The following is a 24,645-nucleotide window of genomic DNA, read 5'->3' as shown; positions in this document are numbered from 1 at the left end:
TATTTTTCCAAAAGATCAACTACTCTGATAATGTACTTTAAAGATATGATATAAATTGTGGGTAACTATTTTCTAATACTTTCTAATACTAATACGTTGACCTAACTCACAGAAATAATATAGTTCACTAAAAATAAAGTTCTATCTATCTATCTACCAATCTATCAACATGATTTACCTGGATGAGCTTGTCTCATATGATAGGTCACTGGGTAAGGATGTGATTCTCCACACAGCTCACAGATGGTATCTTTCTCTGGTCCCCCTACTGCCAGCTGAGCCATCTCACCAAACAAATTGCCTCTGGGCCTAACTTCTGTCTTTTCTTTTTTCTTTTTTTCCTTTTTGGCTTTTTTGTTCTCTTTTTCACACTCTTTCTTTTTAAGGACTGCACAGGAACCAGGACTTGGAAAAATCATATTCTGGGAAGCAGCTTTGATAGTAGCCAAAGAAATATCTTCCCAAAAAGCCACTAAGTGTTGTAAAGTTAAGGGAAGAGGAGACTTAGATTTTACTGGGTGGTGCATGGACATCTCAAAAGTGGCTTCGGTTTTGCCATCCTCACATCTCTCATGAAGAGGTGGTTCCTTAAGCATAGACAACACCTTGTTTTTGTTGATGCTTCCCATCTTAGATATATCTGGTCCATGAGGTGCAATATTAAACATATTCAGAGCAGATGATATTTCCAATGAGTGTCTGTTTTTCAACTTGATTTCCTTTTCCTCTGTGGGCTGTTGGCTATTCAAACTATTCCTTATAGGAGCATGCTCTTTGGAAAGTTCAGGATTAAATTTTAAGAAAGAAGAACAAGCCATTGCATCATGCACTATGCCTTCATGCCACAGGAAAGAGGCAAAGACTGCTCTGGCACACTCAGCTACTGATGGAGACATGGCTTGTTTGGCTGGCTCCAAAGGTTTGGATCCATCTCCTTTAAAAAGAAAACTAGATTTTTCTTTTTTGGGCCTGGTGTGCCTATTAGCACATTTTCGACTTATTTTGGGGGATGCTCTCATTTCCTGTTCATCTTTCAATGGAGCTTTTCCTATGCTGAAATGAACCTTATTTGAACTTTCATCCACGCTCTTAAATTCGCTGCTTTCATCACAGGTACTATCTGTTAGACTATTTGTTTTTAAAGTACTTGAAGTGCAGACTTCAACTACCTCACTATGAAGGTTTTCCTGTACCACGTGGGGAGAAGGAGCTCTGTTTTCAGATCCAGGAGACTCTTTAGAATCCTTTGGTACTGATTTTGGTTTTGGTGATGTAGATCGCCCCCTAAGTGGTTCTGTGAGGGGCATTTTCTTCTTGCGGAGAGTATCTGGATCAAGTGTATAAGAGTCTGATTTGGAACGTTCCCGAGGAGGTTCAAGTTTTGTCTTAACAGGAGTGGTGCTTTTTTGAGGTAGATTTTTATCTTGTGGTGATGAGGAGCGTGGAGAACTAGCACCAGAAGGGCTAGATCTGTTTGCTGAGAGAGTCTTTGGCTTAGGAGATGATGACCGAGAACCTGGTCCTGGGGATTCAGCTCTGAAGCTAGAAGACATTCTCCCATCGGACTTCAGTGTCTGCAGGGTGTTATGGTTGGGAGATAATGATCTGCTATGGGAATCTGACCTCAGTTTTGCAGCATCAGATTTTAACATGAGGGACTCACTAGCGGATAAACCTTCTGTCCCCCTTGGCTTCTTCTGGTCAGCATTAGTCCTGCTCATCCGTCCATCGGGTTTAAGTGATCTGCTATGTTTAGACGACAGTTCAGATTTTCCTGGTGTAGACACTGGTCTAGAAGATGTTGACACATTTCCTCGGTCACCTGCGTGGTCCATTTCATAGTGAAACTTGTTAATAAATAGTAACTTACTGAAAATTTAGTCAGTAAACACTAAAATTAAAAACATAAAGCTACAACATTTCTATTGCTTGTCATAAATAAAAAACCCTTAAGAATCAAAAAGAGTAATATTTCCCATACTATATCATTATACAACTACTATTAGAGTTACATAGAAGGCAAAACAGAGAGAATAAATTGTTCTTATGAACTAGTATGGCATATGAATTTAAGCCATAGAACATCTAATTAGGGTTAATGGGGGACTAGAAAGAGAATAAAAAAGAATTACTGGCTTTAAAATGAGAAAGTATAAAAATGTATATTTTCACATGAAGTAAGCACAATAAATTTCCAATTGAGTGAAATCTAACATTCTTAAGGTAAAGGCATAGATGTTACTGAATTCGAGAATTGAATTTATACCTTTATTGTTTTCAAATATACAAACAGAATACAATTAGGCTTAAAGCTACTCAGGAGACTGGATTAAATTATTTATAATCAACACATAAATTTTCTAAAACTATTACTCAATTTTCAGGAAGACTTGTATATAAACCTGCTGTATTCAAAGTTTGGTAAACTTAGATGATTAGCTCACTGAGCTTATAGACCCTGTAAAGAACAGTAATGTTAGGATTTCAGAAGGAATAGTCAAAATCTGAATTGTGAGCTAAATCTAAAGAATGACAAAAAAGAAAAAAAAAAGTTCTCCCTTTTCTAAAGTGAAACAGTAGATAATCCTACACAAATACCAATTTGTTTTGGCATCCTGTCAATCACTTAAATGTCTGTCCTTCCTGATTAACATTCTTTACACTTTCCTCTGAGTAATTAGAGCCAGGCTGTTTATCTAGCCTCCTTAAAAATAAAAACACCTACTCTTACTGTAATTGATATTGTTGTCAGGAAAAAAAAGAAAACTGACTAAATTTATTAAAAACTGAAAACCATAAACCTTGTTGGATTATGTATATTTTGGAAAGAGGATGCCTAGACAAAAAGATAAATTTGTTAACTGGCTATAATTGCACCTCCCTCTTTTCCTCTCTCTCTCTCTCTCTCTCTCTCTCAGAACAAATTAGATATAAAAAATGATTCTGTTTACTGTGTGAATTTGCATATGTTAAGATAGTAGTGTTATAGGATTTGTCTTCCTCATGAAGGTCCTCTTGGACAGGTTTTTGTCTGTTACTCTTTAATGATGTACTTAATGTTAAGAAAGGGTCTTGGAATACAATTTGTTGAATATTTTTCATGTACTGTTCCCAAGCATTTTGCTTTTTTCATTATGGCTCCTAAGGTGACAGGGCAAAGGTGATAGTAATTGTTGGGTAAGCATTTGATGCAAGCTGGATAATTTTGCAATGGAATAATGGATATGGCAAATAATGGGTATGGGAAAAGGGCAGATAGAGCACACTGAGGAAACTGAGTACATCATTTGTTACATACCAATGTTTAACAAAACATTCTGGTTTTTTAGATGAATAAAACTATTCTAAATGTAATCTTCTGTTGTATTCAGAGCTTTAATACTCTACCATAAAACTTAGCAAATGGTATTCTTTACTTTTTGTTCTGGAGACTGGACCCAAGGTATTTGGTATGCCAGGTAAGTGCTCTACTATTGAGCTATATCCCCAGCCCTATGAGTCCTTTTTATAAATTTGAGATTATGCTACATTTAAGGGAAAACTAAAAAGAAAAATCATGAAAAAAATCCAAATATTGAACTTATTTTCGGAGAATACAGATAAATAGATGTGGTCTTTGTAAATTAAGTACAGTACTTTCAAACTGTCCAAAAGTAGTTTAAGCAGTTGTTGCTGATTTTATAGAGTAAATTTTGCAAACAAAGTATATTGGTAACTGTATTTGGTAGTCTAGTCTTAGTCACTAATTTTGAACATTATCACATGTTAAAATAACTGGAGTATTTTTATTATTGATCTAAAAGCTGGGAATATTTTAAATCACTTTTTCACCAAATTTATCTGGGAGTTATACACAAATACCTATGAATTGGGACATAGTTGATGAGTTCTTTGGTGTCCTAAGCCTGCAAACCTGTTGAATGGAATGATGAACACATATTGACATGTTGGATAATGAGATCTTCAAATATTAGGAACATTGCTTGCCATGCGTGAGCAAAAGTGTGTAATATTAAGAGTGTTAGAAAGCACAGGCATTTACATGCCTTATTTCTATTCCTCTAATATAGGTGGAAGATTTTCCTAATATCTGAAACTGATGACAGCTAAATATATGACTGAGTTGAAGTACATAAACAATGGCAGAAATATTCCTTCCTGAGATATCTTTCAAATCATAACTAAAGCCTTTCCAGAAACACTTTTTCAAGCCAGACACTGGTGGCTCATGCTCGTCATCCTAGCTATTCAGGAGCCGGGCATCTGAGGATCACAGTTCGAAGCCACCCTGAGCAGGAAAGTCTGTGAGGATCTTATGTCCAATTAACCACCAGAAAACCTGAAGTACCTCTGTGCCTCAAAGTGATAGAGCATTAGCTTTCAGAGAAAAATGCTCAGGGATAGTGCCCAGGTCCTGAGTTCAAGCCCCAGGACCAGGAAAAAACAAACAATAACAGCAACAACAAAAACATACTTTTTCAAAATATATTCCAAGTACTTAAAAACAAAAAGGGTATGTTGTTTTTTAAGGGAGGTAAGCCCAAATGCTAAGATGTTGATCTTTGTGTAGCTTTCAAAAGTATTACAGCCTGTTTGCAAAAACTGCTAAATTTTCATGTTGTATTTGCCCTTGAATATCAAAGTATAAGCAAATACTTTGCTTAAAAAAAAGAACCCTTCAGGTCACATTTAATACTTCACATTTATCACTTAATTTAGTTTGGTGACTATATTTATAATGCATAAATATTAAGCAATAATAGGAAAGAAATTCTAACCTCAAAGAAATCTTGAAGAAATAATACAGAACAGAGTATAAATTCAGTAAATTCAAATAAATTAAATGTTACTAAACATACTAAATGCTAGCTATTCATCCACTGAATTGTGCAATTTTCTATGCCCAAATTGAAAATAATCTGTTTATCTACCATCTAAAATATAGCATGTTATAATATGTACTATATATCTGATATTATGTTACTATGCTAATAATACTTTATCATATGCCACTGTTTAGCAAAAAATTCTATATGTTCTATTAACTTAAATAATACTATTTACTGTTTCTATATTTACTTTCTAATAGTATTACTTTTAATTGTCAAAGAAAAAATATAAACAGCTTTACTCATTTTAAAGAAAACATAAATTAGTTACTTAAGTTTATATAGTATATTAATTATTGCTACAATTTTTTTAAAATATAGGATCTTAACACTTTAATGAAATACAACTTTAAGACATATCTAAGCAGTTATCTACAGTACTGTAAAGGACTAAAGGTATATTTTAAATTTTCTGAAATATTTCTATGCTTAAAATGTTAAAATTAAGTCACTAGGAAAATACTGTAAGGAAAATCATATCAAAATATTTCTCATAAATACTAAAGTGGCCAGGCATCAGTGGCTCATGCTTATAATCCTAGCTACTCAGGAAGCTAAGATTGAGAACTGTGGTTTGAAGCCACCATAGACAGGAAAGTCCAGGTCATGATACTCTTATATCAAATTATCAGTAAAAAGCCACTGTGGGCCAGGTGGTAGAACACTAGCCTTGAGCACAAAAAGCTCAGGGTCAGTGCCCAGGCCCTGAGTTCAAGCACCAGGACTGGTACAAAAAAAAAAATCAATTGAACAAAAATGGTACAATTTTTTTTATATTACATATAGTAAAATATGTTTAAAATTAAAGTCTCACATAAGATGATGCATTTGTCTAGATCATCATGTGCTTTACGAATTACATATAAATCATCTTGTTCTGATATGATTTAAGTCCTCAAATTAGGTATTTGTTTCTCTGTAACTATCTTACTTTTTATAATTTCATACAGGCTTAAAAGTAAGCACAAACAATATTTAACCCACAGATAAAAAAAATCATACATAGCAAGTGTGATACTCTATACTCTAATATGAACAGGAACATTATAAGTCATCTCAAGCACATAAAATTTAACATAAAATAATAAATCTTAATTTTAAAAAATGGAATGGGATGAAAATGACTGAAGTGAACCATCTCTTTTTTTTCTTTTAATTGACACCTTCTTTATTATTAAGAATGACCCATCTATGGATACACGCATACCCACCCTTCAGTTTGTGAGACAGAGATGAGAGAGCAGAAGCAGGCCCAGCTACACCAAAATTTTTGTAAATGCGCTCACGAGAAGCAAGGTTGCGAGATGGAGATTCTACAGTGGAAAACATTGGCAAAGAAGCAGCACAGATTCAATGGAAAAAAAAATTTAGCAGAGAACACAAGCAAAAACAAAGCACTTCAAATGGTATGCAACTATAAATTATTACTAATAATAGTTTATATTCTGCTAAATTTTTGGATAAGTTTACATAAAATAACTGAAAACAAATTTCAAATTCAGATTTTAGCTTAAATTTCATTGATTTTATTATTTACTTAGAAATACAAGTTTATAGGTAAATTGTTATTTACCTATAAATAATAGTGCAAGAAAAAGAAAGGTTACTTACAGTATAACCTACTGTCATCTGGTTTTCTGAATGGACCCATTAATACTTTTATCTCAGAATGGACCTATGGTGACATTTCTGAGATATTAAATTTTGTTTATAAAATGTCCATAACACAAACACAACAAAAACAAAAAAAGAAAAACTACCCTACAACTTGCTGAAAAATGTTAGACATATTTATGATTTACCATGCAGAAAAAGAAGTACTTAACTAGAAGTACTATGTAAATCTCTCAAAAAACAGTATAATTAAATCATGGTAATTAAACCAATTGAGCTGAAATAAATTTAAGTAATAAGGAGATAACTTCTTATTACAGAAATAAAAACAAGATAGCATACACTTCTCTGTATAGTAAAAGTACTACTTTTGATTGATTCAATATCATGGGAATTTTATAAAAGATGAATGACTCAGAAAATAAGCCATTCAATGTAAGAATACTGTGTATTATGTACTAGACATTGTTGTAGGCATGAGATACAAAAATTAACAGAAACCAAACTCCTCTTCTTATGCAAGTGTAAGATACATGTGAATGTGTGAATAATACACAATGAACACATCATTAAGCCTATGGATATTAGGTAACACTCTATGACTAAATAAGCTATTTAGGGAGTCAGGCCTACAGAAAGCAAAGCCCTGGTATGCCTAGGAATAAAGAATATGTAAGGACATACAAGAAGACTAGAAAGGAACAGTCAGTGAGGTTGTAAACACCCACCAGGCAAATGAAAATATTTCTAGAAGAGATCAAAGACAGAGGTCTGTCAAATACTGCTGATGAATCAAGTAAAATGACAATTTAGAACTTACAAGAGGTAAGTCACAGGCTGACCAAAGCAGTTTCTGTATATGGAATGAAAACACAATTGCAGTGGGTCAAGGGAGAACAGGAGTAGACAGAGACATATATGGCATAAAACAATCCTGACCTAAGTTAAAAACAATAGATCTGTAAAACTCAAAAGGTACCAGTCTCTGCAAAGGAATTCTTTTTTGTTTTTGTTTTTCTTTTTTGTCGATGGCATGCTAAGCAAGCTTTTCTACCACCTGAGCTACACCTCCAGCTCAATTTTAAAATCTTACTCATAGCAGCTATTATTGAGAATATCAGGAGGGTAGTATATTTCTTCTTTATAAGATAAACTACAAAGGTGTCAGCTTCCAAAAACAATTCATATTATCAGTGTCCAGGAGGTCTCTAGGCATGTGTTATACTCTGTGAGCACCGGGTTCAGCAGAGGGTACATGAACAGGAATTCTAAAGAATACCATTTTAGGTATAAGCATACATAAACAAAAATGGGAGAAAATACAAGGACACTTGCAAGGTAAAAGCTTATTGACAATGCTTGGAAAATACCCTTGAAGTCTTTTCAATCTGTGACAAATTTTAGGCAATATTCTAGATAAAATTCAGAGTGAAAAACAAAACAACTACTTTAAAAATAAAGTCTATAAAGAGGTTATTTTTAAGTTACAAGAGAAATTAAATTAAGGGTGGAGAAAGTGGCTCAGTGGTAGAATGCTTGCCTTACATGCATGAGGCCCTGGGTTCGATTCCTTAGTACCACATAAACAGAAAAAGCCAGAAGTGGCATTGTGGCTCAAGTGGTAGAGCACTAGCCTTGAGCTGAAGAGCTGAGGGACAGTGCCCAGGCCCAGAGTTCAGGCCCCACAACTGACAAAAAAAAGAAAGAAAGAAAGAAAGAAAAGAAAAGAAAAGAGAAATTAAATTGACTAGAAACAACCCTTGTTCTACACACTAAATATTTAGCTTGTTCCTATTTAGACATACTTTGATGAAGTTGTATTTGTTAACTTCAAAAAATTTGATTTAACAAAGGAAAACAATATATAAGATACATTGTTATTCTGTATGAAAAAAGTTGATTACTTCTTTAAATACTCATACTTTAAAAAACTCAATCTCATTCTATAGTTGAACAGCCAATTATTTAATTCAGCTCCATAAAATTAATTCTTTTTAGACACCATAGTTAGAGAATACTAAAAGCAATGTAGAATGTCAGAATATTTTTCTAAGTAATTACTTCTTTATTGTGATTAGTTCTTTGGTTTTGATCTCAAATATCAAGTTCCCTTGGCCATTTCATTTTAGTTTGAAATACACTGAATTTAAAATTGAGGAAATAAGTGAAGTAAGGTTGGGCTGGAGGAGAATTATCAAAGGCTGACATTGATCAAGATGCACTGCACTCAAAAACTGGCATGTTGAATTGCAACCTCATTGTACAACTATTCAAAGATAATTTAAGAAAAGAAACTGTCAAATTCACTGTAAATTCTACTTTAAAAAATACTAGAGGCTCTTTCCCAGCTATCTCTTTCCCAGTTCTCTCTTTCCCAGCTCTCTCTTTCCCAGCTCTCTCTCTTTCCTAGCTCTCTCTCTTTCCCAGCTCTCTCTCTTTCCCAGCTCTCTTTTCCCAGGTTTTTCCAGGGCCTTTCCTAGCCACATGGAAGGCCAAGATGGCCTGGTGCCAGCCAGAATAATGAATAAACCTACCCCTTACCTGAATACCACGTGCGTGGTATGGTTCTTACTCAGCTACCTCTTTTTAAAAACCTAACATAAATAATGCCATGACTCGGATAAAGGGCTTAAAGTCATGATAGGTGAGATTCCTTTCTGGGTTTTTTTTCCTTTTTTCCTTTTTTGTTTGTTCTTCCCTTTTTGCTCTGAGGAACACCCACAGTTCTGACGGCCTTTTACGAACTGGTCTGTCTGCTGCAGACACAGAGCATCCATACCATTGCTGGCCTTCACATCCACGTCCACACCACTTCTCTACTCTGGTGAGTGAAACTATTCTCAATGGCTCTCTGTCGCTCAGTCTCTGTCCAGACGTGGCGCCACGCCAGAGAGCTCCTAGGGCCTTTAGCTGAAAGGCCGGTCACCTCTGAAGCCGAGGACGCTTGGTTTTGGGGGCTTGGCCATTTCTCTCTAGAGGGCTCTGGGGGAAGTCAGGACGCCGCTTCTGCCTGGTCAGCTCTCCTTCACTCACCAGACTGACTCTCCTACTCATTAATGGGGTGCTGTGAGTCACGCCTGAGCCGTGAAACCCCTTTGAAATGCCTCCTGCACTCCCTGGAAAGGCAGAGCGCCTCATTTTATGCCATTCTCAGATGTAGACAGTTTTCACCACTGCAATGGTAAGTGGTCAGAAGTCTGTTTACTTTCATGCTCTCTTTGCTTTCTTTGCCATTCATGTCCAACTTTCCCTCTCTCCCTTTCTCTTTTCTACAACATTTTTGGCTTGTGCCCTGAAGAGTGCAATGCAGGCTGGGTCCCAGGGACCCCCCTCTAGGTTCCTTCTCAAAGGCTAGCCAATGTAGGCTTGATCTATTTGTTCAGGGTTTCTTTGCATTCTTTCAGAAATTTGCCATCTTGAGTTTGCCATCTTGGCCACATGGTGGGTTAAAGGTTTGGCCCCATCTGACCCTTAACTTTCCCCAAGCTTACCACTCCATCCACCTATTCTAAGGTGCCTTGCTATCAAGTTGTTCTTTTCACAGGCCCTGGTAACTGAGGCCCAACCATGTGATGTGCTTTGTTAGCAAAGATGTCTAAACATTGTTGTCAAAATTTTAGGTTTTGAGTTTTGCCTTTTTTGTTTTGTGTTGTGTATCTACTACTATGTGGTTCTAAAATTCTGGGCCTATCTGTGCTAAAATTCTCATCACATCTAACAAGTTTTGTCACTGCAGAATATTTGTTGGTCAGTTCTTGATAAGGACCAGGTAAGCTCTATTCTATTTGATCTCCTTGTTGCTTTACTTGGAAATAATAAAGGGCTTTTGTGGCAAAGATTGCAGCTCAAAGCCAGCCCGGGCTGAAAAATCCCTAAAACTCCATCTCCCAACTAACCTGCAAAGAGCCAGGCTGGAAGCATGGCTCAAGACTCTTATCTCGAACCAGCAAACACTGCAAGTGGTACTATAACTCAAAGTGGTTCAGTGCTGGCCTTGAGCAGAAGTGCTCAGGAACAGTGCCCAGGCTTTGAATTCAATCCTCCTTGAATACCAACTGGGACAAGCCATTCCAGCAACAAGCACCTAGACTCAGCCAGTCTGGGGAACAAGGGAACATGGAGAGGAGTAAGAGGAGATGATGCCACATCAGCTACTTTGTGCCTGCCCTTTCAAAATTAACCAGAGTCGGAAGTCAATAGAAGAAGCCTGTCCATCTAGTATCCATACCTGTCTACCTATTTTTTTTAATTTTTATTTATTTATTTATTTATTTTGTCGGTTGTGGGGCTTGAACTCTGGGCCTGGGCACTGTCCCTCAGCTCTTCAGCTCAAGGCCAGCGCTCTACCACTTGAGCTACAGCGCCACTTCCGGTTTTCTGGTGGTTTATTGGAGATAGGAGTCTCACGGTCTCTCCTGCCCGGGCTGGCTTTGAACCGCGATCCTCAGATCTCAGCCTCCTGAGTAGCTAGGATTACAGGCGTGAGCCACCAGCGCCCGGCTACCTGTCTACCTATTAACTGGACAGGAATTTATATTCTTGCCTTTGCTACCTGACTTCTGTACTTAGTCACCAGATGTCAGAAGTAGCTAGGGACATTTCTACCAACATTTTTCAGCCCCAAGTCCTTCCTCTTGCCATTTATTTGCTCTCTAGTATTTTTCAGCCCCTCAATGCCTCATGAGTCTTCTCCAGACTTCATCTAAGGACTCACGCCACCAAGGGACAGCTGCTGCTTGATGCCTTCTCTGGGAGGGGACCAAATTCCAGCCTTTTTACCCCTAATGTCAACGCCCCTTGTCAGCAGGAAGTAGCCAGAGAGAATCTGTGCTCTATTTCATGATTATTAAAAGGCTGGAATGTAAGGTCTGCTCCAGGATGGCGAGCAGACCCCACCCTACCCTACCCTCCTTGCAGCAAAGTCTCCACCCAGTACCTGCATTACCTAGGCAACTGGGACACCTGGAAGAGGTCACATCTGCATCTGCTGAGGTCACATCTGGATTTGATGTGGCCACACCTTTCTCCACCCATACCCTAGATAAGGCCTAGCCCAGGCCCAGACGCTCTTTCTTTCCCAGCTCTCGTTCTTTCCCAGCTCTCTCTCTTTCCCAGCTCTCTCTTTCCCAGCTCTCTTTTCCCAGGTCTTTCCCAGGCCTTTCCCAGCCGTGTGGAGGGCCAAGATGGCCTGGTGCCAGCCAGAACGATGAATAAACCTACCTCTTACCTGAAAAAAAAAAAATACTATAGAGGAGCCAGGTGCAGGTGGCTCACACCTGTAATCCTAGATACTCAGGAGGCCGAGATACTTTTACAGGGGTTCGAAGCCAGCCCAGGAAGGAAAGTCTGTGAGACTCATTTCTATAAACTTCTCATAAAAAGCTGGAAGTGCTCAAATGGTAGAGCACTAGTTTTGAGCACAAACAGTCTCAGGGACAGCACCCAGACCCTGAGTTTAAGACCCAGGGCCAGAAAAAAAAAAAAAAAAAAAATATATATATATATATATATATATATATATATATATATATAGGTGCAAAGGATATACTTCAATAGGGAGAGCTCTCTCATTTTTCTTTAACAGACACAATACCGTGTTGACCTTGTGAATTTCAAGACCCTGCTGACTTTATTTCTACAACTTTAATCCAGAAGAAATCAAGGGACTATCATCATCTTGTGACTGGGAATCTAAAGTGGTAAAAAAAATTACATAAGAGGGGGGGAGGAGCCAGTGGAGATGGGAAGGGATGGTAAGAGGAAACAAGGAGGCAACAATGCTTGATAAGAAATGTACTCATTATCTTGCTCATGTAATTGTAACCCCTCTGTACGGTATTTTCACAATAAAAAAATTTACATAACCTTACTGTGGCAGCTATGTAGACAGATTTAGATTTAGAAATACCAGTGTTAAATCAATTCATTCAGATTTTTATGTTGAAATTATTAAGAAAAATATGGAATTGCATGGGGAAAGGAGAGCAAGATATATGATAGTTAATCTTGTCAACATGATTGGATTGAGAAGCACCTAGATTAGTAACTGCACACTTCTTGAATTTCTGTGTGGATTTTTCCAGACCATTCACTTCTAAGGGCATGAACCTAAAGAATGGTTAATCCATTGATTGATTCACATGAGGGCATTATGAGGAAATGGTGAATTAGAATAGTAGGAAGGAGTAGGTCACTGAGGGTATGTTCTTAGGAAGCTATATACTGCCCTAGTCCTTGTAACCTCTTTGTTCTAAAGCCAACATGGTATGAATAGGTCTGGTTCACTACACCTTGATATGATGGACTAAACCCATTTAATCATGAGCCAAAATAAGTTTTTCATCCTTCAGGTTATTCTATCAGGTATTCCAGTGACAGAGATGAAATAGGAATTAGAATTCACTTACACAAAATTATTATCCTATAAGACTTAAGGGGAAAAAATCCCATTTAAGGATAAAATAGAAACAACCTTTTTAGTAGACTATGACATTAATCCATATGATCTGAATATAGAAAAGAGGATGGAAAAAGGGATGTAATATTATCTTCCAATCATAATGTTTCTTTAAATGACTTCTAAACATAACTGTACTTGGATAAAACATAGTTAAAGTATACTTCTAAATAGATAGTAAATCCATAGACATTTAAAGGATGTAACATGAGGGGAAAATATATCAAACTGTGATAGTTCAGATGAAAAATTGTGAATATAATTTAATGGGTACAGACTTAAGACCTTAGAAAAAGTGATTACCAAAAATTCCAAGAAAAGATAGGTATTCTTTAAGTAACAACCTTAGAGAACTGGAGATATATTCAGAAATTAAAACATAAAATAAGCATGCTGCTTTTCACAGACTGCTATTTATTAGGTGAAAAAAGTAGCAAATACACATCAGAAAAATCAGATACTTTGATCACAGGGGATTAATATTAACCATAACCATGTCATGCTTCCAGAAGTCACATCCTTAGGACAATGCTTAGCACAGAGACAGCTAAAATAAACCACAAGCAAAAGTACTTTTAGGATAAGATACTCAAAAAGTAGTATCTGGAGAAAGAAGAAAACAGTAAGTGTCAGTTTACTGCTTTAAAATAAGGAAAAATAAGGTTGAAGTAGAGGGATTGTTTGTTCTATTCATTTTTAATTTTTTTTTATATTACTTCCTGGGGTAGGTATGAAAGGAATTTTGTTTCTTTAGTGACTAACAAACACTAAGAAGTACAGATGATCAGAATAGCCTGTGATATTGTGAATTACTTTAAGGGCTGAATGCATAAAATAGTTTGAATGAATTGAGCCCTTGTGTTCCCCACTTCTTACTATGTAAGGTTATCTGAGATATAAAACAAACAAACAAAAAAACCCACTAAGTCACTTAGAAGACTCTCATATTCAAGTCTTATACTTGTCAGCTAACACTGGGCAAGAAATCAAGAAATCTCTCATCTCCAATAGAGAGCTAGATGGGATATTAGGTCTTTTAACAGTATAGATTGATTTTGCCATCATGTGTTATAGTAGCTATTGATGGTGTAGATTTTTCTTAAACCTAGAAGAGGAAGAAAGACAATCTAACAATAATGAGAAGTTGGGTTTAAAGACAAATACTGCTAAAGCTAAGCAGTAAGATTCTGGCCTTACAACTGTGCTTAGCATGTCCTGTGTATGTAACTACATAAATATTTTTACAGTTGGTCCTCTACACTCCCCACCTCCCCTGTGGTTGTGGGCTTGAACTGAGGATGCTGCCCTATCCCTGAGCTCTTTTGCTCAAGGCTAGTGCTCTACCACTCTGAGCCACTGCTCTACTTCCGGTTTTCTGTTTGTTACCTGGAGACAAGAATCTCACAGACTTTCCTGCTAGCTTTGAACCATGATCCTCAGATCTCAGCCTCCTGAGTACCTAGGATTACAGGAGTGAGCCACCAGAGCCCAACTCTCTATACTTATTTTTGATGTTTTCCCTAGTTTATGTTACTCAAATTCTCTCTCTCTACCCTTCCACTAACATCTTTCTCTAGGACCTTTTTCATAATATTTTTAGTTATCTTTTTAAAACATAAAACAGTGCTTACCAATTCTATAAACTAGACAGCTAATTTTGCTAATTTACAGTGGATAATTTAAAAAAAAAAAACCACAGGAAAAAAAACCCCAAAATTCCAGGATGTTACTGTAAACAATGCTCAAAGATATACCAGAGTTAAAATGTGGATAGGTTTATATGCATCTCCTTAGAATTTGTGTGACTTAAAGTATATCATCTATTTAGAAATGCTGTAATTTTTCCCTTTCAAACTGTTATTTTTTAAAAATTAAATTATAAAAAAGATAATCTGTTTAACCAAGGCTAATACTCTACACGTTAGAACTAATTACAAACAGAAAATGTAAAAAAATATACTAAAGAAGAGACTTCACCTTATTTATCTAATTAGGGCTGAATATTTAAAACATGCCCTTTGCAGTGAACAAAAGTTCAGATACTGTATGTTTCTAAGGTAAATCATTTATGATCTCTAAGCCATAGCCTCTTTTCCTGTAAAATGGACAACACAGATATGTTCTCAAATGAGGATATATTAAAGTGTTTATATATAGTCTTTAGTGGTGACTAAATATAAACACAGTTTTAATAAATATGGTGGCAATTAATTAGTACAAAGAAGTTGAGTATGCCTAAATCATCCTCTACATGCAGGTGGGATGCATGACAATGAAGTTCGAGGAAGAATACGTTATTCAAGGAGTTCTAACAATGAGAACCCTGCCATCTTGACCTTTCCTAACATGAAAAAATACAATTCTCAATCATTTGCAAAACATTGAAACTATCTGATCCTACAATTTTAACATTATGCTAAAATATTTATCATTATTCTCAAATTTAGAAGTCAAATGATTCTGCTGATAAGAATGTAGCTTTGAAAAAGAGCTGAATATTTTCCATGGTTAGAATATAGAAAAGTAATGATTCATAAAATTGGTAATTTATACCTATCAAGGCCACAATTACAAATTGCTCCAAGATGATGAAATTAATCACATTTGTAGCAGATATGCACAAAATTAAATTGACACAACATCATTAATTTGGATAAATCTAAACTTATTATAATCTATATATTTTTTGAAATATTTTGTTAGATTTGGTAAATTTAAGTTTTGTTTTTTTAAGACTTAAAATAAAAATATCCATTAGATAGAACCACAAAGGTTCTTATTGTTTAGTTTTGTTATCTTCTGCTGAGAGATTTATTTTATGTATATATGTATGTGTGCATTTATTTATTTATTTATTTATTTAATGGTGTTAGGGATGGGATCCAGGGCCTCATACATCCTAAACAAGTGCTCTACCACAAAGCTCAATCCCTAGTTTGTTATACAACATCATTATAAGGACCATTATATTTAAAAATGAAATTTGAGGGTAAATTAATTTGAATTTTCTATTAGGAATTTTCAGTCTTATTGATTGTGATGGCTTTCCTTTTACCATTAAAATTCACTGCAAATCTTCACTTTTCTTTCATTCTAAAATAATGAAAGAAAATTTCATAAGTGACACTAGTCTGCTTCCTTGAAATTCTTAAGAGACATTGAAGGAGGCCAGGGTTGGTAGGCAATGCCTGTAATTCTAGCTAAATGAGAGGCATAGGTAGTAGGAGAAATATAAGACTTATCTGAAAAATAGTTAAAGCAAAAAGAGCTTGGGGCATGGCTCAAATGGTAGGACCTAAAAAGCTCAAGGCTTCTAGGAAAAAAGAAAAACACTGAAATGAATAGTACACATTGGTAGACATGATAAGCTAGAAATGGCTATCAATTAAATGCCCAAACTGCATTAAACATGCCTACTGTATATTATCAATTCAGAAATTTTTATACTCTTGTATATAGTTTACCTTAAATATATAATTTAATAACGAATATCAGAGTTTGCTAACTGCTGTTGAAAACAAACTCTGCTAACATTCTTTTTTAACTGTAATAAAAACTACCAAAGTCTTTTTGTAGAAAAGATAATATAGGCCTTGGTAGCAATGTACTTTAAGCAAAGAGTCATTCATTTAAATCCAAATAATAAACATATAAGCTAAGCCTTTGAAAAAAATTATCTCATTCAATCAATGACTTTACATGGATGACATGAGACCTGAATGTGGAAAAGACAATATTATTGTCATACTGGTAGGAGCACTAAGATACTTATGTGAGATTTAGGAAATTGTTAAAAGAAAAGACACTCGGTTCAATGTAATTGTTTGGGCCTACTTTCCAAACCAATGTGAATTCCTATGATGGATAAAGGGCTAGAGCAATCTTAGAAAATAGAATCTTGAATCATAAAACCACTATAAAGTATTAAAAATAACAAGATACAAAGAAGGGAGGAAATGAAAATTTAAGAAAATTTGGGAACTTAAATTGTTATATAGTTCATAGATATAAAATTTGCTTAGAAGAAACAAACTTGCCCAAACAAGTACATTCTGTCTTTAGCCTACTGGTATAGTGAAATGGTGTATTCTTTCAGGACATATATTAAAGTAACAAAAATACAACGAGTATTATCCCTAAAACTGAGGATTAGCATAGACATGCATATACAAAAGAAAATTTGAAATAAAAAATGCTTTTCTTCACATGTCTTATAATGCATATTAGAATACAAAAAGAAGTCAGTCACATTTTAATAACTATACTTATAAAATGTGTGGTTAAAAGTAAATGTCTTAGCTACAGAACTTCTTAGCTCTGAATAGCTTAAATACTTCAAAAATATGGGACGGAAAACATCCTAATTAAATAAAACCAGTCAGATGAGTTGATGATTAATTAGATAAACAACTCAGAAGAAAGCTTCAGAAATGCTTGATGAGGCAAGTAAGGCTGGCAGACTTACTCTGAAGCTGAGGCTGCTGGAAGGAAAGGGGCTGTCCAAACACAAATGGGCTGTGGACTAGGGAAGAGGGAGGCTTTGCAGCTTGATCAAAGATGGAAGGAGCTGGGAGATTGGGTCGTGACTGAATGGAATTCAATATGGCACTCAGTTGGTCACCTGTAGTGGGCAAAACAGTCAAAACTACAACTTGTTATTCATTAACATCCAAAATGACAATGTAAATGGTGCTTATGACACTCAGAAATTACATGCTAAATGAAACTATGCCAATTCAGAAAAATAAGGAAGCTGGGGATCAAAGTTCTTAAATTAGGGAACAACTTTTGCCCACTGTTTAATTTAGCTTTTATTTATTTATTTTTTAGGTGGAAGCATTCCACCAAATCTTATATAGTACTCTAACTACCAAAATACTTAAAATCACATGCAACATTCCCCATTATTTCAGAGAGGACAAAGAGTAAATAAAGATAATATAGATTCCTTTAAGTTATTTGGACAGTGTACCTATACAATGAAAATGTAAGTGATATAAATGATGTCAAATATAGATAATACTTATCTGAAGAAAAATACATGTAAAAATAATCATAAGGTAATTTAGATTTCTTTACAATAGAGAACGGATGGGTATAAAGTATATATTTCTAACTTACCAATATATCTCCATTAGTTATAAATCAGTCATTTCTTTTGTAAAATTGCTATTATCAGCATGGAATTGGTGGCTTATGCCTATACTCCTAGCCACTCAGGAGGCTGAGGATCACAGTTTGAGGTCAGTCCAGGCAGTTAAGTTCATGAGACTCTTATCTCTAAGAACCAGTGACAAGCCAGAAGTGGAGCTGTATTAAGTGCTACTCTTGAGCACAAAAGCTCAGGGACAGTGCCCAGTCACTAAGTTCAAGCCCCAGGACCAGCACACAAACCAAAAAAAAAAAAAATGCTATTACCAAAGTAATTTTTAAAATCATGAACGCTTTTGCTTTGACAGGTTATATAAAAATATGTAGCTTCTATAATATAAAAATGAATCTGAGCTACCAACTTTAAATAATGCTCCAAATATGAACTCTACCATGTTTATGTATAATTACATATGAAAGACATGAATGAAATATTATGAAACTACATGATTTATTCTGATTTGTCAGAATAGTTTCAATGATGCTGCAAAGGAAAAGTCCCACATCCAGACTATTGATGCAGAAACTAGAAAATCTTTCTAAATAGAATTTCTAAATAGAATAATTTAACAGGTGAAAATTTTAACTGAAACACGAACAAGGGACAGATTTATAAGGAAAGAACTATGGATGTAACTACAAATGAACTCATTTTTAATAAATAAATGCTACAAATTACAGAAAGTATTTTACAGATAAAAAAAGAGTCTAGTTGGGATTATGAAGTATGTGCTATTTTTGAACAGTCTTCACAAAAGCAAATTAAAAATACTTGTTATTTCTGATAAATAACAAGTGTTTTGAGCAAGTTCTGTCATTCTTACCAGTTGCTTAACTTTATTTAGGTTTTGGTGAACTGTATTTTAAATATTGATGTACAGTGATAGAAATCAATATAATGACTATGACACTTTAGCAACTGAAAGCATACAATCTGAATAAAACATGGCTCTAAAACAGATTATTACAGTACTGTAGCAGTAAGTAAACATGAGAATTTGGCTTAAGAGTAGATAATACTAGTGAGAAGGTAATAAAGGAAACACCAAGCCTTTGAGGTTAAGTAAACAGAACTCAGAGAAGAGCAAGCAGGTAATACCATTGCCTGTGATAGGAGGAAAACAAGAGAGCCAAATAAAACCTGTAACTAAGTTTCCTTCATAAAAAAGAACTTGTAGAAAGTCATGAGAATATCTGATATAAAGTGGTTTCATTTGAAAATCAAACATTGATGTAATTTTAAATTATTTTCATTATTCTTTTTTTTTTGTTTTTCTAGTCATGGGCTTGAACTCTGGGCCTGGGCACTGTTCCTCAGCTCTTCAGCTCAAGACAAACACTCTTCCACTTAAGCCATAGCACCACCTCCCATTATTCATTTTATAACTGCTCTGCAAGTCCGGTAGAAGAACACTGTATTTGTTTGCTAAAGTCAAATCTTTTTAATTACTTAAAAAAAACTTGTAAAGTCAAATTATTTTCATGTGGGCTACTTTATCTCTCTACTCAAAAAATTTATTACCAGGATTAGATACATAAGAAAGAACTAGATATAGTAAAGTTTACTCAGAAATTCAGTTTTGGGTAAAAATGTATACAAATTATTCCAAATTGATTATTTCAACTCTGTGATACTTGTCTCTTCTATTAAAATATCTATCTAGCTATCAATCTATCTCTATATCTAATACTCAAATGGCTTAGCACTTTTGTTTTACTTTTAAAGCTTTCTAGTTTCATGATACATACTAAATTCAAACACCATTTCATGTAATTCTAATTAAGATAGTCAATTTAGAAACTTAAAACCACATATACTGAAGCTCGTATGTTATATATTTAAAGCTAACATTGTGATTTTAAATGTATACTTTAAGGAAGTTCTTTGTTGCTCACTAATTACTTTCCTAAAAACAGTTTCATGATAAAAGTTATCTTACTAGAGTGATATTGAATCTTTAGAATATAAATTCAAAGTGAATATTTTTACAACAGAAAAAAATCTAAACAAGATCTCCCATAAAGTTAAACTAAAACTGGGCAAACAAAACAAAACAAAAGACACAAATTACTATGAAAAACAACACTTTGTAAATATTTCAATCATAAAACTGGGCAAACAAAACAAAAAAACAAGACACAAATTACTATGAAAAACAACACTTTGTAAATATTTCAATCATTAGTTATCTAAGGACAAATTTTAATTTTTTATGAATTGGCAGGCAAGAAAAATAATGGATGAAGACGTAACAAAAAATTACTAAAATTAGATAGGGGAAAGCCTCATTTTCAAACACCTACCTTTATTATTTCCAAGTCCATAATCAAATCCTTGGGCACTGCAAGTTGCCCCTTTGTTAAAGGCTTGAACTGAGAAGGGGCTTGGCGGAGGAGTTTGAGAATTTTGATCGAGAAGAACTTGTTCTAGAATAAAAGCAACAACTATAACGTTACTCTCTTATGTGGTACTTTTCCCTACTCATATCAGGGAGAAATTTTTAAGAAAGATTTTATGATAGTTAGATTTAAAAAAAAACTCATATTTGACTCTGATTTAAGTCTATTTCCCAGTTGGGTCAGCTTAACACAGACAGAGCCTAAGACATATATGTAATATTGACAGAGCATCTGACATATATGTAATACTGACAAAGCATATGACATATATGTAACAATGACAGAACACATAAGATGTTCTTAAATAACCAATTTACTTTCATTGTAGCAGGAAACATTATTAAACATATACTAATATTTATGGATAAGCAAATTATAACTAAATGTATACAAGAGCATGTCACAAAACTAAAGTTAAATACCCAATAAAGTAGAAATCAAAATAGTTTTGTAAGCCCGGCACTGTTGGCTCACACCTATAATCCTAGCTACTCAGGAGGCTGAGATCTGAGGATCATGGTTTGAAGCCGGCCCAGGTAGTAAAGTTGGTGAAACTCTTATCTTCAATCAACCACCAGAAACCCAGAAATGGCACTGTGGGTCAAAGTGGTAGAGCACTAGATTTGAAAGAAAAAGCCTCAGTGACAGTGCCTAAGACTTAAGTTCAAGCCCTAAGACTGACAAAAATAAATAAATAAATAATATATATATATATATATTAAGAGTTTTGTAAATATGTACTCAAGTAGAAACAAGTATCTTCAACATTTCTAATTATCTAGTACAAAAAATATTTTCACCCACAGAATATTTTTAATTAGAAAAAACCTTATACCTGGCCAAACCAGACTCACAATCTGCATATTAAAAAATAAAATTATTCAATATTATCTTTTTTCTAACAGTTACACCTTTTTGGAAACTCAGGATATTTTTGGTATTGTGAAGATTAATTACAGCTTTACAAAAGTGATTACATTGTCTAAACTTTGAAAAAAGGAGTGGAGGACAAAAAGCAAGAAGGTTAAAAATCTAACAACAGGGGTTGAAAGTGTGGCTCAATCAGTAAACACCAGCCAGTAAGCAAAGCGTTAGGTACCAAGTTCAAGTCCTGGTCTCTCAATAAAAAAATAAATAAAAGGAAAAAAAAATCAAACAACAGAGTAGGGAACCCCCAAAAGATGCTATGAACATTCATTCCCTAGATAATTTCAATCGGGTTAATTTGTCTGGGATAAGTAATGAGAATTGTGGTCTGAAAACAATTTCCAGTTCTTGGTAGAAAGGGTAGAAAGTCTTGGACTTATAAAGAAGAATGAGATATACAAATTCCTATTAATAAAGCAAAAGGATTTTTAACAAAGATGGAGCCCCATGTTTCAATTTTTTTCTTTCATAGGCATTCACTTAGTACTCATGTATTTTACAAGCCAATTTTGATCATTTCGAGATTTTCAAACCTTTCTTTAATGTAATAAACATATTTGTGTATTTCAAAGGTTAATTAAAAAAAATCACAAATGTAAGCCAACTTGCCATCTTCATGTCGGAGGTACTGGTTTCCGCCTCTGTCTCTAGCTAAGGACCATGCCTCTCCTTCATCACTCTCACAGAACTCTACCATGCTGTTCTTATCCAGCTGCACCCATGTACCTTCAGAATTGGTTACCTGGTACATAACAAAAAGCATGATTGATTGGCTTGATTCTTTCCTGTACTCAGGCTGAAAGCCAGTAAAAAGCTTAAGTGTTTTTGAACAGCATAATCATTTCAATACATTTTTATTGTGAAATTAAGTTTCTGAAATTAAGACCACAGCCTGAGGTAAAACAAAATTAATAGAAAGCTCTTTAAAATACTACTTCAATTAAAATAATACTTTTTAAAGAACAAAAATAATCTCTAATTTTAAGTGGTTCCCAGCATACCTGGCTAATTTTTTTTATGTTTTTGCATCTAAAATACCTTAACACACCATACTTGTTATTATTTAGGTTGATAGCAGCTATACAGCAAATTGAAAATGACCCTGACCCTGAGAAATAGCATGACACACTACATCTTCAAGCTTATCAGCTGAGGCAAATGCCACAGTGGTCTAAAGAATAATTTTATTTGCTCAGGACTTCAGTGAGACCTGTGAATGTGAACAAAGAAATGAAACCTTTTTTTATCTTATCACACCTCCAAACCAATTCATGTAAAATATCTTAAGTTCTATTAACCCAAATCAGTATAGTACATTTGTACTCACAAGATATATGCAAATACTGAACATTTATATACACACTACAAACTATTTGTTAATATAAATAAAATATCCACAGAATAATTATAAGAATAAAATTGTCAGAAAAAAAGCAAAGAAAAATTGTTAGTATTTCAAATACAAGTAAAGATCAAGAACATCAACACTTAAACACCTGAAAAGAGATGAATGGTTGAATCATAAATGAAAGTAGTTGAAATGAATATCTTAAAAGTCATGAAGCTACAAGAATCCATACCTCTCCCACTGCTTTGACTTTGTTTCCCAGAACTAACATTCCAATTGGGATACCTCTAAGGTTAGGGCAGCTTCTGATGTTGTGACCTGAAGGTCCCGTCTTCACTACCTTGTACATCCCTGGCCCTCCTCGCAAGAATGGCATCTCCTGTTCTTGCATTGATGCTTCCTGTGGGCAGCAGGAGTTTATGTCTTTGAAAAAGTCATCAGTATTAGTTTTAGGTTCCTGAAAGTTTGAATAGGAAAAGAAAAATGAACAAAATACAATCTATTCTCACTTTCAACTTCTCCTAATTAATAACAGCTTTTATAGCAAGTGTATAATATTGTCAATTAAAAATGAGAACATATGTCTAACAATAAACATTATACTACTATTAATGAATTCAGTTTTTAAAATATCTAATGATATTTAAAACAAATTTGAAAAAAAGATAGGAGAAATATTGTACACTAATAACTGAACAACTGGCTTTTGTCTTTTATAATTTGAGAAATATAGTAATATACTCCTTGATTTTCCTTTTAACTTTTAATATAATTTAAAAAGAATATGTATTAAATATGTAATATATTTAAAAGAATAGCTGAACACTGTGCTTATTCCTATAATCCTAGCTAATCAGGAGGCTGAGACCTAAGGATCATGGTTCAAAGCCAGCCAGTCAGGAAAGTCTATGAGATTCTTATCTTAACCATTAAAAAGCCCAAAGTGGAGCTGTAGCTTAAGTGGTAGAGCACCACCTTTGAGCAAAATGAGCTAATGCCCTGAGCTTAAGCCCCAGTACTGGCACACAAAAAAAGGATAAAAATAATTATGCCAACCACAATCAAATAATTTTGAATTAATGCTGAAACATTATTATATGTAAGTGTAATTAACAATTTCTTTACACTCTAATAATTGTAAGTAGAGAAAATACACTTATCTATAATTAGAGATAACAACTGCATAAATACAGCCACATCTCACTATTCGCTAGTTATGAATTAAAGAACAATACTTACAAGATTTTTATCAATGCTTTTTTAATATTCTACAAATGAAAATGCATTTCAAAATTTGTTGTACTATTATTATGAAGTGATATAGTCAAGCCAATAACAGAAAAAGGTTATATTTTTAGCAGAGAAGAAAGATTAGCATGGATGTATTGTGAATAAATAAAATGCACTTCTATTTATACTAGTGAAAAGTGGTTTGAATATCAAAGAGAACTTGCTCCACATTTTCTGCTCAACCTGATTGTTGTCATATATTGTTTCATAATGTAATAGAATATTAATCGAGACATATTTTCTCTTCCCAAATAAATTTAAGAAACAGTTTCATAATGGGATTCTTCCGTTGCTATTAACTCCATTAAAGCAAATTCAAAAATGAACTTGTAAATACAGAAATACTGACTCAATTATATTTAAGTAGAGCAAGAGACAACAATAATAAGATACTCATACACAATTAGGTTAATAGTAATATTTAATAATGTTATAAACTCAACAAAAATGGAAAGTATTATGCAAGATAAAATTTTATTACTAGTTTTATTCTTAAAAAAGGATCATCATTTTCAAATAAAAAGAAACTGAAGATATGTATTTCTAATAATTATGAACACTCACAGTAT

General features: G+C 34.3%; 1 protein-coding gene across 10 annotated transcripts in view; it reads right to left on the bottom strand.

Annotated features, from left to right (window-relative positions):
* Positions 1-24,645, bottom strand: part of LOC138811651 (E3 ubiquitin-protein ligase MYCBP2-like) — a 193,690-nt gene that overhangs the window by 58,299 nt on the left and 110,746 nt on the right. For 5 of the 10 annotated variants that reach the window (XM_069999343.1, XM_069999344.1, XM_069999349.1 and 2 more), the window contains 6 exons: positions 23,019-23,243; positions 22,048-22,180; positions 20,416-20,538; positions 17,426-17,605; positions 6,101-6,202; positions 179-1,822 (listed from right to left, as the gene is read on the bottom strand). In XM_069999343.1, coding sequence (XP_069855444.1) covers positions 179-1,822; positions 6,101-6,202; positions 17,426-17,605; positions 20,416-20,538; positions 22,048-22,180; positions 23,019-23,243 — 2,407 coding nt within the window. The remainder of the gene's footprint in view (positions 1-178; positions 1,823-6,100; positions 6,203-17,425; positions 17,606-20,415; positions 20,539-22,047; positions 22,181-23,018; positions 23,244-24,645) is intronic. The other 5 variants (XM_069999346.1, XM_069999348.1, XM_069999350.1 and 2 more) reach the window with 5 other exon arrangements.

This window comes from Dipodomys merriami, unplaced genomic scaffold (genome assembly GCF_024711535.1).
Source record: "Dipodomys merriami isolate MVZ:Mamm:240054 unplaced genomic scaffold, mDipMer1.0.p SCAF_545, whole genome shotgun sequence".
NCBI lineage: Eukaryota > Metazoa > Chordata > Mammalia > Rodentia > Heteromyidae > Dipodomys > Dipodomys merriami.
Note: the sequence above shows the minus strand (reverse complement) of the source record. Positions and strands in the feature narration are given on the sequence as shown.